General features: G+C 35.7%; 2 protein-coding genes across 3 annotated transcripts in view; both read left to right on the top strand.

The window, feature by feature from the left end:
- Window positions 1-4,879, top strand: part of Efa6 (Exchange factor for Arf 6) — a 58,497-nt gene extending 53,618 nt beyond the window's left edge. The window contains exon 13 of the mRNA XM_022058490.2: window positions 1,034-4,879. Coding sequence (XP_021914182.1) covers window positions 1,034-1,052 — 19 coding nt within the window. The 3' untranslated portion in view covers window positions 1,053-4,879. The remainder of the gene's footprint in view (window positions 1-1,033) is intronic.
- Window positions 4,880-7,221: 2,342 nt separating this feature from the next.
- On the top strand, window positions 7,222-19,327 carry LOC147873954 (uncharacterized). Of its 2 annotated transcripts, none has more exons than XM_087347789.1 (5): window positions 7,222-7,344; window positions 7,692-7,882; window positions 11,747-11,905; window positions 12,830-12,905; window positions 13,554-19,327. In XM_087347789.1, exons 2-5 carry the CDS (start codon window positions 7,712-7,714, stop codon window positions 17,420-17,422), a joined length of 4,275 nt encoding a protein of 1,424 aa, XP_087203915.1. In that variant the 5' UTR covers window positions 7,222-7,344; window positions 7,692-7,711; the 3' UTR covers window positions 17,423-19,327. The 2 variants fall into 2 exon arrangements, with proteins under 2 accessions (XP_087203915.1, XP_087203914.1); XM_087347788.1 differs by having other exon boundaries at window positions 7,689-7,882.
- The last annotated feature ends 267 nt before the right edge of the window (window positions 19,328-19,594 follow it).

The following is a 19,594-nucleotide window of genomic DNA, read 5'->3' as shown; positions in this document are numbered from 1 at the left end:
CTCAACAGTTGAAGATGTCTTTATTCTGGGGTGTTGTGCCCCATAGTCTGGTGGAAGTTTACCAACGTTTCAGATATACTTGCTGCCTCCATCAGTGATTCTGGAGGAGGCAAGAACCTCTGAAATGTCGGTAAATTTCTACCAGACTGCATGGCACAACACCCCAGAAGACGATTATCTCTCCATGAGAACTTGAAATTTCACAGTGCTGGATAGTTAATTGAATTATATCTCAAATTTATTGGCTGTTAGTTCACTTACTAACGACAAGTTCTTAATGTGGCACCTCTTTTTTTAGCAAATATAAGGAGCATGGCTGGCTGCTATCCTTATGTGTATGTTTCTGGGCTTTTGTTCTTGTGATGGAGGCAGCGTGTTTTTCGTTGAATGTGGTCTTCTGGGTCGTGATGCTATGATAACTTCAAATCTTAGACATGTCATATTATGCAATGTCATCCCTGGGATTTGAAACAAGTACATGAACAATTGTGCACATCTTATTACAATTTTATAAAGAAAGTAGTCCAAAAACATAATTTAACAATGTTTAACCTAAGACACTGTATACTCTGCTGTGATCACTTTTTCTGTTGAATTCTGAAAAAGTTAATTTCATCTCCATTTTAGTAAAGATCATAAAACATTTCGGCAGTCGCAATTACAACACCACACCTTCATGGAAAGAATACTTTCATTCTAAAACAGTCAGATTTACGTTTACTCCCCACCCCTGAAAAGTAAGTCGTCACTGCCTATGAGCACTTAAATTTGGTGAAATTAGGAAATTAAATGAAGATTTTCATTGCCACGATATTCAAGTGTGGGTCAAAAAGCAGTAGGTATGAGTCATGGACCTGAGAAATGACTGTTTTTGTACGTAAAGTAATAAGCATGTTTATATGTCAACTTGGGATATCTTGGCTGCTTCGTGTGATTCATTTGTCATTGGTCATTTATTTCAGTGTATTAGCCTGTAGTAAAATGTTGTAATGCTACCACTTATATATTTATTATATATTTTTGTTACATTCAGGAAGAAGAGTGAAAAATGAAATATGGACATCACACCAATAATGGATTCAACTTGGATTCAAGAAGAAGTTAAATTGAAGGAATATTTTGTGTACAACTTATTTCACCAAAATTGAAAGGCGAACAAATTATTATTAGCTGATTTTAATTAATCTTTTTAGCTCTTAACTTTGTTTGCTTGACAGTTTTTGACATGCAAAATTTGAATTATTTTCAGGAAGTGTTTATGTATATATATAGATATGTATTTACTATGTTGAATGCCAAAGATTGTTCTGCATTTGTAATTGTTAATATTTGAATTTTTCTTCTTGTGTTACATTTATTCTTTTTTAAAATCATGTGTTTCGAAGTTTTGCATAATTACACTGCAATAAACAGCATGTATATCTTATTTAGATGTATTAGTTTGATACATGTTTAGTTTTATTAGCTTACTTCATGTTGCCAAGATTGAATACTCATAATTTTATATTTTTTATACATTTTTGCTATACACATTCATTAAATTTCCTTCTTTTTGTTAGATGATATTTAATTTAATTACTTGAATTGTTTGAAAGTGTGTACTTGAGTGTTAATCTTTGTTTGGTCAACAAGAGAAACACAACTACAGGAATTCAGCCTTTAAGACAGAAAATATTAACTTCCACCTGTTCACTGCTTGTCTTGTGTCTGCTCCAGTATACAAGGAGTATGAAAGAGATTGATTTGTCCATTGACCACCAGAGGTATCAAGTCAACGTAATGTTTTCTTGATAAACGTAAAATCTGCAGAGTCACAAAAGTTAACAGAAATGGTAACTGAAAGTTATTTTATTATTATTAAATTGTATTGGTCATATAAAATGTCATAACAAGTAAGCAGTTACTAGAAAAGGATTATATTGTTGCATTAATTTATTTTTAACACTTTCCAGCACTCCAAATAATTGCATAAACCATAAATACTGTCTAAGATTATGATTGCATTTACAATGTTCAGACAAAGTTATTGTGTAATTAGTCACTTTATTGCATGTCATGATGTCCATCTACCAGCATTACAATTAATTTAAATTCTTTTGCAGTATTTATTTTACTTTAGGTGTGACAACAGTTTTTTGTATTTAGTACATTCTACAGTGTTAGGTACAGGAAAAGATTAAAGCACAAGGGTTCTCAGTTTTAGTGAGAACAGGTTCATTTTTTTATATATTTGTGTGTGCACTGTCCCGCTAAAATGCTGATTCTCATCAAGAGACAGGCATTATCCAATATTGTAACTCTCATATCTGTTTAGTTTAATGCGTGACACATCACACCATATTCCCTTTATCCGTGTGGAGAAACAAAGAAAAATCATGCAGAAATAATTCATACGATTTTGTAGATCAGAATCTGCGTCAGTGTTTGTGACGTCACTGTGGCAGGTGCTCAGATGTTTGAAGGCGCTGCTTTCGACATCTATCATAACATTAGATAAGTAAAATTATTTTACTTGAATCATTTGCTTAGTGTGGATGAACTCGCTGTATGAACAGGCAGTAAGAAGGTCACAAATATAACAGTGAACCTCTGTGCAGTACTTTACAAAATGAACACAACAGAACAAATTCAGTATTTATGACATTCCACCTATGAAAATAGACCAAGCATTGACCAAATTAAATGTTTTATCCAAAATGCCCAAACAGATGTTTTGACTCCTGGTAATAAATTTGTGCAGTAGGAAAATGGTATTTTACGACAGAGTGAGCAGCTTGCATGCTATTTAGGTTCCTCTGTTAAACTGTTAAAATACATTGTACATGTTAATAGGAAGAATGTTTTCTTGTGCATTGTACTTGTTAATGGAAACACTTTGCTGGATGCATAAAATTGCTTTATAAGAATATTTGGCACATACACTTAATACTGTCATCATCACACAAAATATGTGATAAGCTTTTTTTTCTTTTATCCCCTGTACTATCAGGTCTTCCATTTACTAGTGTTTCTTAGATCTGATGCATTTATCATTTGTTTACTTTTCAAAACTTTTCTTTTTTGATAGATCATATTGTGTTATAATGTTTTATGTCTACTAATACTCTTCCCCTTTAGTCAGACTTCTCGAATAGGTTGCCTGCAGTTTGTGGTACAGTCTCTGAAAGTATTTGATCTTACTGAATCCAAGAACTAGTGAACATAACCTAAATCTTAAACAGTACAACTGTGCTCTTAACAAATTTTGATCTTTAGATCATCAAGTCTTTCTTTCATAACTCATTTCAGTTAAAAACAAAAAGAGAAAACTACTTCTATGACATTTTATGATACGGAGTGTTTATCTGTATCTTACAGTTGTGACTTATACAGAACCTTTGTAATTCAAATACTGTGAAAATGACTAAATTTAATAAAAATTAGATAAATGGTTTATGAATTGCCGTTCAGTGTATCCGTCAAGTGAATAATCATAAAAGTAAATTTTTGAAAGTTGACAGAACTAACATTAGCTCAGAGTAAATTTACTTGTTTCTTCACTAAGGTCAAAATAATATTCTTTGTATTTTTTAATTAATAAAATGTGTTTGTTCTTCCTTGATTTATTTCACATTTATTGTTATAGGTTCTTGCAGTACTGTTGTATGTACATCTACTGCTTGTGTTATGTGACTAAAGAGGTAAGGAATGCTGTTCACATGTCATCTGTAGTTGGTAACAATCTGCATCTTCGTTGACTTCATGAGTGACCATTACAGTTTTAAGTTTATTTCTTCATGCCAGTGGCTTTGATTCTGGTTAATGGTTGTAGTCTGTATATTTTACTGAATTATAGTTACAGAAAGTTGTATGAACTGGTAATATAAAGGCATACATTCTGTATATTGATTATTGTCAATTGTTGCAATGCCAAAAGCGTGTTAGTTGCTACCACAATTGTAACATGTAGATATTTATAAAAAACGTTTGATTGTGCCAACTTGAAATCAAGATACAAAAATGACAATGTCATATTTGAAATTAAATTAATTAAATCAGTATAATAACTTTTGGAATCCTGTATTACAAATTTGTAGATAAGTGCATTATGGTATAGTTATGTGTTTATTGTATTTCCTTTATATTCATAACATTTCTTGTGGCTACTTTAAGGGCATAAAATGGAAAAATATTCCTGTAGCCATAAATTATAAAACTTACAAAGTGATAATTTTATGATAAAATCAGCTATTTGTTGTATGTATATACATATATATAAATATATATATATAAAATCTGTTGAAACTTCATAGCTGTTTGATCATGAAGTGTTCTGTTGGTTCATTATGATGGTTACATAGTTATTCCCCATTCTTTATTTATTAATATTTTCTCAATTATTTATTTTGCCTTGTGTGTAATTGCATTATAAAAACTTTTAAGTAACATTCTGCATCTCAAATTCTTCAGTACAATATTGATTGTGGTTTTGTTGGTTGTGACACTGTGGTCTTGTAGTGACATACTGCCTCCATACCTTCAATATGGAAGGAGTATAATTGTCTTAAATATTAGTAACCGCCCACAAGGCTACACAGTGTGACAAATCTGAAGATCATAGTTGTCATCATTACTACTGTGAGAACTTTGAATCCTTTCAATGCCTTGGTTTTTAACAAATTCAAGCCAGACTACATTTTGATTCATAAATAACCATGTAAATATTAATTTATCAGTATGTTTCTTTGTTACTGTAAAAAACAGTAAGTCAACTTCAGAGTTGGATTATTTAAGAATTTTCAAAATTACTGTTACAATTTTTCTTATATCAGCCTATTATGTAGGTGCTACAATGTGCTACAATTATTTATTCTTAATAAACAGTGTTGATAAGACTGAAGTACTGTACTTCTTTTACATTTTACTGTAATATGATTTCTAATAAGATCAGAGCATTTGCTACTTTTAGAAAATATATGCATACATGAATTTGGTTTGGCATCACAAAGTAATCTATGAAGGAAAATATTTTCTTTCAGCATACAGTGCAAGATAGAATACTGCTATTCTCTTAAATATTAGGGATGTACATGCAAATTAAGTCCATTTGTAGGTACGTATTTTTGTCTTTAATGTACAAAGGTAAATAAAAGTATAAGTTAGTGGGAGGGGACCATTTTCATTGTTGTCAGTACTGTACTTTTTGTACTGAAATAATAATACTATAATTTATTTTGGCTTATCTCCTCATTAAGAGAAACTAGTGGATTATAACTAATGAGCGATGGGCGGTGTTCAATATTTCATTGTCACAATATATAACTTGAATTCACATTCATACCAATAAATTTAGTTCATTGGTAATATCTTTTAAGGCAAATTGGCTTACTTTAGTAACTCCCTGCACTGTTCAATATTAAACTGCTACATATGTTCCTCTAATGCTTTGACTTTATCATGTATCATGCACACCATTTTACAAACAACTTAGTTACATTTCACTTAACTAGAAAATGGGAGTGGCATGTTAAATTGTGGGAGGTAATGGTGAATATTGGTAAGAAGGGATGGTTTCATGGTACCAGAATTATTTCTTGAGATTGACTTTACATGACCTCGCCAGTATAAGCCGCGGCAGTTTATTTATCTTAACACTAGTTCATGTCTCTGCCAATAGCGGGCGAACCAGGTAACATAGCGTTGAGTTTTCTGTGTTTCTATCCGGGTTACAGGGTACCCAAGGAGGTAAACGGGTCAGAAAATTTTCGCGGGCCCATTAGTTTATCCCTTCCCAGCAGATGGCATGGAAATTCCCTTATCTATACATTATTTCATGTCTTGCCCAAAAGAGGGCAGAGCAGGTCGCTTAGCTTTGAGTTTTCGATGTTCCTATCCGGGTTACAGGATATCTAAGGAGGTGAAAGGGTCAGAAAATTTTCGCGGACACATTAGTTTATCCCTTCCCAGCAGATGGCATGGAAATTCCCTTATCTATACATTATTTCATGTCTTGCCCAAAAGAGGGCAGAGCAGGTCTCCTAGCTTTGAGTTTTCGATGTTTCTATCCGGGTTACAGGGTAGCCAAGGAGGTAAACGGGTCAGAAAATTTTCGCGGGCCCATCCCTTCCCAGCAGATGGCATGGCAATTCACTTATCTTTACATTAGTTCATGTCTTTACCAAAAGAGGGCAGAGCAGGTCTCCTAGCTTTGAGTTTTCGATGTTTCTATCCGGGTTACAGGATACCCAAGGAGGTAAACGGGTCAGAAAATTTTCGCGGGCCCATTAGTTTATCCCTTCCCAGCAGATGGCGCGGCAATTCACTTATCTCTACATTAGTTTAGGCCCTTTCCACTGCATGGCGCGGCAATTCACTTATTTTACAGTTCATGCCCTCGCCAATACATGCAACTATCGGTTTACGGACGCTCAATTTAGGAATATTTGCTATAATGAACGTCACAATTCATTCAAAGTTTCTTAAATTCGCCAATAGATAGAGTTCCTTATAAAACGAAATGCCAAATGTATAGTGAACATAATTGTAGGATTTAAAGAAACAAAAAAAATTAAAATGTATTTATTGCAATAATTATCAGAAAATTATTATATGATAATTATACTGAACTGTTCTTGGATATTAAAACTAATCTAGCCAGTAAAAAATGTTGGTTTTCATGCCACGCCGCGTAGAATGTTTTCTCGTAGTAAAGAAACCATAACGCATACATACATTACAATAAAACGTATTGTACAGACCATTCGATGTTTAGTACATGATTTTAATGTTTTAAAATGGCTGCTAACGTATACGATACGCTTCGTAAAGGCTCAGGAATGTAAGATACACATAACAAAAACGTATAACGAACATCTTTGAACGGAACTCGATCGTAAACCGAGAGTTTACTGTATTGGATTTTCATAACCTAGTTTAATCTAATAGTACGTTTGGTATAATACTTGGTTAATTTTGGAGGTTCTTCACAGAAACCAGGCAAGTATACAAGGACTTTTATTGAAACCAGTTAAATTCTCTATCCGAAGAATTATAAAAATAGATGTGCCTGCATCTATACGTTGCCCATACAGAGTGTCAAACCTACTAGATGGCTTTCGTGTTTACGTTTCAGACCGTAATATTACAATGGCTGGAATCACAGATTGAAATAAACATATTGCCAACCATATTCATCTCGCCCGCTTAGATTGGCGTCACTTGTTTTTTCATTTACTGCGCATGTAGAGAGCGTTCGTGTCGATAATCTCCGCCGAGCTTGCTAATGGCGGTTGTCGTTGTTTTCTACATGAATATTTGGCTACAATATATAAATTCCATTGGTGCATTTTCTACATCGTGCAATAGGTTCGTATAAGCGTTTTATTGTTTTATAATGCTATTATTATTCATTTTAAGAACTTTTTAGGAATACTTAATAAATGCTTATTGATATATGTGCTTCGAGACCGAGGTGCATACGTTTTGGTTTGAACCGAAAGTCATGGACGTGTATTAATATCATACTAATGGTTTTTTTCGGAGATTTACATAAGATAATCGCAATGTGTTAAACCATAAATGGACAGCCTAAACAGTAATCTTGGGGTTACGTGTGGCTGCATGGGTGTATGTCTCTCCATCTTGGAATGGAGTAGACAGTCATGATGTACTTTCAGTGATTGGCTAGTAAAACACATTTTCGCATTCAGTAGGTGGTGAGGTGTACCAAAAGATGGGAGGCACAAGGTTTATGGTGCAGTGGGAAGAACACCCTTCGCACCTTGCCACTCGTCTGGGCCAGCTGCTGGAGCATCAGACATTGGTTGATGTTACATTAATGTGCAACACACACACATTACGAGTTCATCGTGCAGTTCTTGCAGCATGTAGTCCCTATTTTGAGGTATGTATTATGTTGTGAGAATTGTCACTATTGACCCAAGTAAGTTGAGCAAATATGGATGTTGTAAACATAATTTAGTGAATAGGATCATCTGCAGACTTTATATTTGTAAACAAATGCCAGACACAGAAGATTCAAGCGTTGAAATGACTGATTATGCCTGACAAAGCTGGTTTTTTATTCATATAATTACACTCTCCAATAGCTCAGTCTATGTAGCATCAAATGGCAGGATCGGCAAAAAACTCTAAGGGATATGGTAAGAAGTGATCATTACCTAATTTAAGATGTTTTCCCAGCATTTAACTGGTGGGACTGAGTGAAATAATGAAAAACTTTGTTCAGAACAGCTGGTCTGTGGGCCAGGATTTGAATCTGAGACCTCCCATGTATGAAAGAGTGCTAATAACTCTGCTGCACAGTGCACAGTGACAAAGCATAACACAGGATGATGTTAGGCTAACTGAATTTATCTAAACATTAATATAATTTTTAGCTCCACTGTTTTAAGTGCAACTTATTTGAAACAGTACATTTTGTATGTGCTTCCAGAAATGGTTTGTATGGATACAAATGATAGTGAACATATTTTGATTAGCTGTACAGTGAGCTTGGACATTCAAAGAAAATTTAAAATTAATTTAAGTACCTTCCCTGGTTTTAGAAATAAACTTTTGATAAATCTGTGACATAATTGGACCGTTTATTTTTTTATTTTAAAATTAGTTTGTTATTATGGAAATATTTGTATGGATTTCTGTTTGGAAGTTACAGACTCCAGATATGCATATTTTATCAAAATTATCACAATCCAATGAAAAGTGAACTAAAATATTTATGTAAGTAGTGTGCCACTTAACATTTGTTTTCACAATTGGTGAAACGGCTTTTTGAAAACCACAGAGTACATTAGAAACTGACATCCTTTTCCTATTTAATACTAATAGTAGACGGATCCCTATTTACAGTTTGTAGTGCAACACCAATTTAGTATATTGCTGAAAAAGTTATGACATCAGCCATAAAAGTCTTTCTTTTTTTAACTCTGCTTATAAAACTTTAGTGTAAATATGTGGTATCTTAAGGTATACATGTGATATGCTTTGAGTGCATAGTGAATCTTGTATTCACAGATGTTTGTCACATATTTCATTATGAATTTTCAGTCAGCAGTCAGAAGCGACATCAGATTTCCTTGTTTATGCTTTGTACTTTTGTTGTAGATTTACTCCTGGGGGGACAACAGGTTTAAGGGTGAAAATGGCTTTTTGGAACTAGGTAGATGCTCAGACATCGGTTTGGAATGGCTGAGGAATGTTGAGTTCATGTAAAGGGAACTTTTATGATGCAGGTTCGCAAAAAGTGTGTTATCGCTCAGGTCTGTGAGCTCATTAAACATTGATTTGTAAGTTACTTGGCACTGTATAACAAATGTTGCTGGTTTCACTGCACTATGAAGCTTAATATTAAAAAATGATGGGAAATACTATTTTCTCTTTCCTACATTTGATATACAAAACTTCATGTTTTATGCTACAGAGAGCTGCCGAGCCAAGTCTTTATAAAACATTCTATCAATGTGACAACTGTGAGGCAAACTTGATAATATGTAAAATGTTCCACAGTGAACCGTATTTATTATTTTCTTCTGCCACTTCCTCCTTTTACCTACACGTGGTTGCTTTAGCACACTTTCTAAAACTCGGACGCTAAGTCTTCACATATTCATCAGAATTTAATTTAAAAAGACAAAGAAATAATAGAATGAAAGAATGAAGTTGATAAATGACAAATTTGAAGTAAAACATGTTGAGGTGACATACATAAATTCATTCCACTTAAGCTTCATTTGCATTCTGCTGTTGACACTGGAATCATTTTCACAACAGTTACGAGTATTTGAAGATTTACAGAAACGTGCTTCCCTCTTCTTTAAATTTTCTGTAAACCCTCGTGCACTGTCTACCACCTCAACCACAGTTTGGCCATTTCAATGGTTTCGCTATCTCCGTAAATAAAATTTGCCTCCTGGCCAATTGTCAGTTTCTAAATGTTGGACAGCTTAATTAAAATATCGTATTTTCCTTTTGAAAGTGGAGTCACTGCAAGTAACCTCGGCTTCATATGTGTTACCAGACTGCTCAAAATTGTTTTCTGTTTATGACAAATATTTTTCTAACATCCAAGAAATGTCTTATCAGTGCTTGTGTTCTGAGCTTCAGAATAGCATTTTTCAGGCTTTTCTGAAACTCTTTGTTCTGTTTCTGTTTGCCAATTTTCTGTTCTGCAACTCAAGTGAGAGTTCTGACAAACTGATGACGTTATCTCCTTTAAAGTAGTTATATACACTCCCAGCAGTTACAGCAGTGTACGTGCTCACAAGTTACTTCATCATCGACAGCAAGTAATAGTATAAATAAGAACTGGGTTGTAGGTCCATCTTCCTAGAAGGTGATTTTTAAAGATATTGCTGTATATATATATATATAGTGCATGTCTGTAGGGGGAGAGAACCTCAAGAAGACTGTGTGATGCAAAACAGGTAAAACACTTTCAATTTTGAACCACCGACGTACTTACATTTTTGTGTATTTGTATGTTAAGTCATGAAGAGCAGATGGTAATATAATTTTTGTTTGATTTTTCCATTGTATATTGAGGAAGACTGCTAGAAATACAATATGCCATGGTATATCAGTCAGTATAGTGACTGAGTACAGCCTGGTTACAGGGGTTTCATCCTCAGCTGTTTATTATTCACTTAATCATACAGTCGCTGTAAAGGTTTTGACATTGGTACAGTAACACTATTACGAGACTTTTCGAGGTCATTATCGATTGTCTGTTTCTTAAAACATAAAAAAAAAATTAGAATTCTAAAATTGTTCTTTTTCACAGACTGGTTCTGTCTTGGTCATCACGCAAATTGTACCTAACTCACTGGTCCAGTGATGAAGGCTGTTTGACATTCCCCACACGGTGGTACATTGTTGCCTGAAGACGGAGACAAAGTCAATCTCTGAAGTGTAGTAAATTTTAGAATTTTAATTTCTTAAGTGACAGATAATGGCTGATGTCCTACTAAAGAATTGTAGTAGGGCTATAATTTGATGCTATATAATTAGATCTGTTAAAAGTATTGTTAAATAAATAAATAAGATACCATTCTTGTAGATTTTTGGTGATAAATTTAATCAGATTGTGTAGTTTTACACACACACACACATTATATATTGTGAAAATATGCAGAGCTTTACCCTCATGTTCCATAAACATCTGCAGGGTGTACTATTTAAAATGCAACCAAAAAATAATTATATACTACAGTATATTATAGTATAGTCAAGGCCACCCTTGTTTCTCATGCCATTTGCACAGAATTTGTGATGGTGCAAACATGGCGTATTCACAGGCAGAATGTGTGTTCATTCTTGAACGTTAATTTGCATCGAAATCATTTGCTGCTGTTTGTGAAGCATTTAGTTTTTTGTATCCTAACATTGAAACACCGAATAAGGCGAACAGTACAGTAACAACATTTTGCGACGTAGGAAGTGTTTGTGTGTTATAAATGCTCATCAAACAATATAATAGATGAAATTATGACCCTGCCAGTTTCAAGCATTGCAGCAGCTACAACATTAGGATCCTGCTTCATGAATTTTATATTTTTTTGTGTGAAGGGGTATGTGTGTAGTAGTTAGGGTTGTGTTTTAAAAGGACCTGTACCCTATACATAGCATGGTACCTAGGTTAGGGGTTAATTACATAATTTATAAGTTCTTTTGAAGCTGCTGTTAAAATGTTTGCTGCACGCTGTGGTTAGAAACTGTTGTGTTGACACTTCAGAATTTCATGTTACAGACGATATTGCAGCGTCAACTCGGTATGTACCCATTGATAGTATTGAAGGATATGCAATTCTCGGTGCTGAAATCACTGATAGAATTTATGTACTGTGGCGAGACAAGTGTAACCGAAGATAACTTATCGGCGTTACTGCAAGCTGCAAAGTTTTTCCAGGTGAGTGTTTGACTTAAGTACAGTAATATTACAAACACAGAAATGTTTTACCTTCATAAAAGTAATCACATAACTAGCAAGTGAAAGGGACAAAGTATTTGGAGCTGTGATTACACAAACTTCTTTGTAACGCCATTTGAGGCAACTATAACATCTCGCCCATTGTATGCAGTAATTATTTTTTTTCAAGATCTCAAAAGAGATTACCAAAATTTGTGTGTGGACGAAAAGTTTCATTGTTTGTACTTTACGATGAAATATTGTTAGAATGATCAAATCAAGAATGAAGAGGTGGGAAATGTAATGCATATCTGAGAGATGAGATTGTAAACAATATTTTGGTTGAAATTAAAATGAATCTTAGAGAAATGGTGTGCAAGGGTTTTATTCACATGGTTTAGGATAGATACTGTTGTCAACTGATGAAAATTCTGCTCTAATGTGAGGTGCGATGATACAGTTCTATCCAGGAACTGAAGTCGTGAACTGATCACTGTAGATTTGTTTTTGCTTGTTAAATTTTGCTACACTTCATTTGTTGTGATCACCATCATCTGATAAATGATGTGCAGAGTCCAGATCAGTCATCTTATTTAATTGTACATCAGAATTTAAAATCAGCTGTTTGCACTGATATTACATGAATGTTTTGTCATTATGCTCGCAACCACATTAACTGTTTTGTAATGAATCTAACTTCATAACCTCTAGAACGTCAATATTGTTATGAGCTCATTGCTGTAGGTCTGTAAAGGAACATATGATTCACATTAATTGGATTCAGTTTGTGTGCACCAAAATTGACAGCTCGTTTGGAAATACCATGCGGCTAAAAAGTTATCTGCTTGTGCACTCTGATGAAAAGTCTCTACAGCTGGAGTTTATCCTCTCATCCTGATTAAAATTTTATAATCACTGTTTTAGGTGAAGGGATTGTCTGCTATGACAAAGGAGGCCCTGGGATTAACATCCACAACTCCAAAGACAACTACAATCAATGGTAATGTGTCTTATTAGCATGTTACAATTTTAGGAGTGAGTTAAAAATTCAGACTTTTTATTCAACACAGTTTTGGGGAAGTATACCTTTATGAGGCAGAATTTAGTAATTCATCAAGAAGTCCACGCATAAAATATGGAAAAGAGACTGAGTGAGTTTTGGAACTAAATTCTTCACGTTGCACGTGGCTGTAACTTTATTGTACCTTCTGGATTGATTGGTTTTTGGACCTTCTGTGTCATCTAATGTTATCAAATACACACTGTTTTACAACTGGATCTGTCTTTGTCTTCAGGTGTAGTGAAGGGGGCACCTACTCTGTTGGGTTCATTAGAATGAGTGACTCGAGTCATGTTTGTGGCTCATGATGTCTGAATGGTAATGAATAGCTTAACTATATGTTTTTCTCCAGTGAAGACATCTAATCAACACTAGCAATTTCCAGGATGAAGAAGAATTATATCAGAAATTGATGCTACTTCTTATTAATAACATTATAGATGATAAAGTGAACTTAAAGAAGCAAAGCAGCTGAAAATGTTCACACAGAATATTTTGGTCACAGGTGTTCTTCTCCTATGCTGCAGTGTGCCGTCATGTAGAGGCTTATGATTTATTTTTCTTTAAAACTTATTATTTTTGTTGTAGGCGATTCAGCAAGGAAAGCTTTCGTTGGCAGATCAAAACGTGTTGGTATGCAGCAGACATTTGTGGCAAGTGGATTGAAAACTTTGTCCTCCGCAACACATGCGGCTGGTTCTCATGCGCATGGTCATGGAGGTGACATACACACCGCAACAACTGCTAAAACTATTTTCCATACTACGCCAAAATCAGTGCCACTTCGCCAAGACATCCATCACCAGCAGCAGCAAACTGACACAGCACAGCTTTTGCTGTCACTGTCAGGCAGCGAGTTTCCCAAACATACGTTCCACACTGTCAGTAAGAATGTTAGGTTCCATCATGGTATTTCTGCTGGTGGTGCTGTCACCGTGGAGCCTTCACGGTCATGTCCTTTAGATTCTTCAGTTGTGAAGAACAAGGAAACTGCTGCTAAATCAGAAGTTATTGATCGTGTGCCTGTTCTTACTCCAAATGGGGGAGTGAAGTCTGCATCAGTTGCATTACCCACACAACTGTCAGATAAAGGAATGGAGCAACCAGCTATCCCTGAGAAAGTTGTAGAAGCAGCAAAGGATGACTTAACATCACAGATGTTTTACGTAGAAGAAGGTCCTTGCAAGAGGGGACGTCCAATGAAGAGACAAGTGAATTTTGTGTTCCAAGAGAAAGTGTTGACAGACGCAGAAATCGCTCTACAGAAGGAAGCCGAAGCAAGCCGCAAGGCACTGGAAATGTTGCAGCAAGAGATGTCAACAGGAGATGAAACTGGTTCTGGTGTAACTCAATCATCCGAATGCGTGCAGCAGAAAATAGTGTCAGTGGAACAACCTTTATCGAAGGGGCAGACACCACAACCCCTCAACAACATTGTTACAACAGCTCCAAGAATATTGCCTAAAGAACCAACAGGTTCCACAAAATTGGTTGCAGCAAAGACAAATATTGTGACACAGGTAACTTCCATAAACACGCCTGAAACAGGTAGTCAGAATGTTATATATCAGGTTGCTGGAAATGCAGTTCCTGCCATTGACTCTGGTAGTAATGAGACAAATATTGTTTATCAATTGCAGGAAGGTGTTATTACAGGTCAGGACCCCAGTAATGCCACAAGTATTGTTTACCAAGTAGCTGATAATACCGTGGTCTCAGGACATGACTCTGGCGGCCAGAATATCATCTATCAGGTGGCTGATAATGCCAGCACTTCCGCAGAAGGGAGTAACAATACGAACATAATATATCAGGTTGCTGATAACGATAATGCGGGATCTGGTTCAGCCATGACTCAATACATGGAAGTGCTCAAAGAGGCAGGCCTTCCGTCAGATGTTCCAATTCTCTTGGAAAGCAGTGATGGTTCATATGTGACTGTGAATGAAGAAGTTCTCATGAATATCATGAATGGCGGAATGATACAGGTAGGAGATGGAAGCATTGTCGGCGGAGAAGGCGTTCAGTTCATTGTCCAGGAAGTTCAGGAAGTAACTGAAGGCCAAGTCGAAACCCCTGTGGCATCAGATGAACAGTTGGTGGATGCAGAAATGAATGTTACTGATCATGTTCCAGTTGATGATCAGATGCAGGTAAAAGAAGCAAATGACAACATGGTGGAAACAAAACCAGCTGTTGCTGAAACGGGAATAGACCTGGTCCAGCCTTCTACCCACAAATCTTTAAAAGAACGTGTAACTGAGCCCAGTGGTAAAGAGAAGGCAAAAGGTTTACCTTCACTTGAAGAAAGAGAATCAATGGACATTGAGGTTGGAGCTCCTCAAAATGAAATCGTCGCTGCTGTTGCTTGCAGTGATAATCCAGTCCAGTTTGAAGTGAATCAGTTGGTAATGGAAGGAAGTGGAGTAGTAACAAATAATACTCCGATGGAGACTGATGATAATGGATCTATTCCCCAGCCTACTGCTGAACCTCCTTTACATTCTGATGAGGTAATAACTGGGGATAATTACGGAGAAGAAGCGATGGAAGGGTTTGCAGTAAAGGAATCGAAAGAGAACACACAGAAGCCCAGAATGCTTTACCCTTTGTCACATACAGCTGACTTTACCTTTCATGAGCAAGCTTGTAGTAATGAAGCAGAGAACAAGCAATTTCCTGCCTCTGAATCTGGGATGGTTGATGGACAGAAGGTGGCAGACTTGCCCACCGAAGGTGGCTTGTCTGTCGAGCAGGCACTACAAGCAATGATGGGTGAAGGGAGTGATACAGAAATGGAGGTTTGTGCTAACACTGATGCAGATGGGACAACGAAGGTCAGACCCATAATCTCACATCGTTTTGCCAAAGGCCATGGCACCCCAAATGAGGGCTCTGTCGATGAGGAAACGGAAGAGTTGCGTCTTGTTCTCAGTCCGGAAGATGAGTCTATAAAGGTTGAAGACGAGAGTCAGTCTACAGCAGAGGGATCCTTAAATGAATCTTTTACTCTAGCTCTCAGCAGCCCCGATAGCGCTGGAAATGATAAAGCTCCGTTTGGAGCTGAAAATTTGTCTGAATCAGCTGAAGGAAATCAGGTTGAAACAAAATCAGTTGAATCTGAGAATGATGCTCAGACACAAATAAATCAGGGTGGAATAGCAGAAATTAAAGGTCCCTGTGAATCAGCGTTAACTTCAGTACTCAAGTCCAGTGAACCAGTTGGTGCTGATACTTTGCACATTGAAGCTGCTGGTGTGGAAACTTCTGAAAGTTCTAAACGTGTAGAAATTGATGTATCTGAAACAGGTGAACATGTAACTGTAACCAATGAGACAGAAAAAGTACCTATGGAAATAAATAATTTAGTTTCCTCACAGCCTGATTCTGATGTAGTTTCAGAAACCGAATCCCCTACAGCAACATTAAATGCTGTTATTCATGATAAAGCAGAAGAACTTTCAGAATCAGACATTGTATCGGCAGATACGTCTTATGGTGCCACTGAAGCTACCGGTGTACTGACGCCAGAAATAGATTTAACATGCCCTGTTGTTGAGAATGACAAGGTTTCAAGTAATGGCTGTCCCGATGAAGTTCCTTCAGAATCAGATGTTCAGAAGGATGATGTAGAAACAGAAATATCTGCTGCTGCAGTATTAGAATCGCTCATTCCAGACACTGTTCAGCAAGGCGTAACAGGAAATGTTTTAGCAGACGAACACAGTAAAGAAGCACAGGATATTGAATTAAGCAAGGAAACATCAGAATTAGACTTGAATTCAGTCAAAGAAATTGAAGGTAAAGAAACTACTGAAGTCTCTCATCGTGAATCTGATCAGGAAAAGAAATCAGATGAAGAAGATAAAACAGAATGTGAATCGAATGACACAAAGGATGTGATACTTGTAGAGAATCAAGAAAAAACAGAATTGACATTGCCAAGTGTAAACGCAGATGAAAATGTTCTTCAGACTGGTGTTGACAGTGGCGAAGGTGCTCTTTCTTCCCCGAGTAAGGATATACCATATGCTGTTGGTCTTTTGCCATTGAAAACTGCCCTTGAGAAACTTCAAGCCATGCCAGAATACCACCCTCGGAAAACTAGGTCAGCATTGTCAGGAAAGGAATCTGGTAGTGAAGTACCTGCTAGTCGTCTGAAGAGGAAAGCATCCTCGGCAACAGACGGTTTGGAGAAGAAGATGAAGCCATGCGACACAGATGACGGTGATGGGAGTTATGACAGTGAAGGTACCATGGCAGTGGCTGCCGAAGACTTTGATGAAAGTGAGGATGGGAATACGATGTTAGACACATGCATAACAGAAGATAGTGGCAATACTGTATTAAAATGTTCGTCTCCAGAGGAGTCTGTGGACACAGTTACAACTGATAATAAAATGGAGCCACTACCGTCAATGATGGAACTGGTGTCTGACGCAAGTGACGCAGTATGAAATTTTGTTTGATTCTGATAGAACCCATCAGCAAGTGCTTTCATAAATGTTCTTTCATGTACATTGTTGTCTGATGTGGGCATTTTTCACAGCATACGTTTTTCTCCTTCATATTTTACAGGTCATGCTTTGAAAGTTATCTACGTTACCATTTTTATGAGGATGGGCTTGTGGTTAAACATTAAGGTGATTGTAATGTAAAGGGCTTTCTTTCCTTAAATTTCTTTTTACATACAACATGTGTATATAGCTGCCGAGACCACTGCTTTGTGTATAAATTAGACCTGGATTATGTATTGTAACAGGATTTGGTAATACATAAATTTCTTCTGAGTTCAACTTTGTCCATGCCATTTTGTGTGGTATGTTTATTGCCCCTTGTCATCGTACGTAGCAGAACGATTGAATTGACTGCCAGTTTCTTGCACTGTCATACCTAATATGTTTATTCTGTAAAATGATTTTATAATGCTGATAAATGTCTGGGTAACGTGAGTTAGTGACACATTTTTTCATTTATATTTATTTGAAAATTTAATGCTATTCCATGAGACAATGTATTTGTATTTTTCCACTTTTTCAGGTTTTAAAACTGTTTATGAAATGTCGGGCATCTCTATGCAGCGTAGCAAATTGCACAGAAACTATTAATTAAATTCTGCTTTCATATTTGTAGATGTTGGAATATGCCGAGTGGTAATGGTATCTTCCAAAAGATAAAATTAAATTGTCTTAAATATTAGTTGCTGGGGCGGTTTGGGCATAAGAATTCTACCTGCAATTCCCGTTATGTATACACATGAATCATGTTTTAACAAGTAGCTGTAATAACAAATTAAATGTGTTAAAGTAGTGTGTTTTTAGGAGTTATAAAGCTGTTTCATTTTATTTAAGCTCTGTGTAAGTTCAATACTAAAAGCTCTACTTTTTACTAACAGATATACACATGTATTTCTTATTTGACTTAGGTTCTTAGAATTAATTTCACTGGTGTGGCATTGCACAAATACATGGGGTTGTTGCACATACGATACATTCATTATCTGGGAAATTCGATTTTCATTTATATTAACACGGCACTGGATGTGTAAAGATTTCAATGCAGTTGGACAACCCACATAAAGTGGAAATGTCTTGGGAATAAGAAGAAGATGGAGTAGGTTACAAAATATATTTGTACATGGATATTTATCAAGATAGAGAAACATGTTTATTTGAATTTGTTTGTGGTCGGGGAAAATGTTCTTTTGTCTGATAACACCGAGAAAGAACTTGGTCTGTTCACATTATATTTTTCTTTATGTATGGTACATAGAAAGATGATAATTCTGTAAATGTGAATTGTTAATACTGGCAGTTTTTCTAAAAGATGTTGTAAAATTTATATGTTTACTAGCCATAGAAAAGAATACAAGTGGTTGTAGAATATTAATTAGAATCATATCACATTTTGTATTTAAGAAAATAGACGGTTGTGGTTACTAGTTTTGGCAAAACTAAATACCCGAATGAGATGCAGGACTCGTGAAAAGGTTTGCATATGCTGTGCTGTTTGATTTTATAACATTCTTCTGTGTGAAGTTGTTCACTATTTCAGTTTATTTTATGCTATGTTATGCCATATGTAGTCGCAGCATTTGCTTTTCCACTGTAAAAAGTAAATGTTGTGACATTCTTGTGTATATACATATTTTATATTTCATTATTTGTGTACAGAGATTACTGTAACAGGTATTGATGAACACTACTTGTAAAGATAACTTCATTAATTCATTTCTAGTTGTTCTTGTATAACGTAGTAGTGTTTGGCGTTTATGTGATGAACATAGCATCATTTAATTTTGTGGTTTGTATTTGGATCCAGCTGTGTATGTAAAGTTGCTATTAAAGTTGGTAATAAATTTTTCCAAGTTTTTTGTTATGTTCAACATAAAGATGTATCTTTGCAAGCAGTACCTCGGTAGAGGATAAACTAAAAGATTTTAATGTTGTGTTTGTATTCACATTACAGTAAACATGTTTAGCTCATTGTGTTTAAAGAAACTGATTTTCAGATTACAGTTGACTCGAAATACATCAAAGCTTTGAGGGAGGGACCAGCAATGAAGCGATAGCACATGCGGAGAGGTACGTGCATTGCTAATGTTTTGTAGTTCATCTGGTTCTCAAAAT

This window comes from Zootermopsis nevadensis, unplaced genomic scaffold (genome assembly GCF_977971745.1).
Source record: "Zootermopsis nevadensis isolate Lab colony 2312 unplaced genomic scaffold, Znev_1.0 Znev_ptg000012l, whole genome shotgun sequence".
In the NCBI taxonomy this organism is placed as follows: Eukaryota; Metazoa; Arthropoda; class Insecta; order Blattodea; family Termopsidae; genus Zootermopsis; species Zootermopsis nevadensis.
The sequence above is the reverse complement of the archived record's forward strand: the minus strand, read 5'-3'. Positions and strand labels throughout refer to the sequence as shown.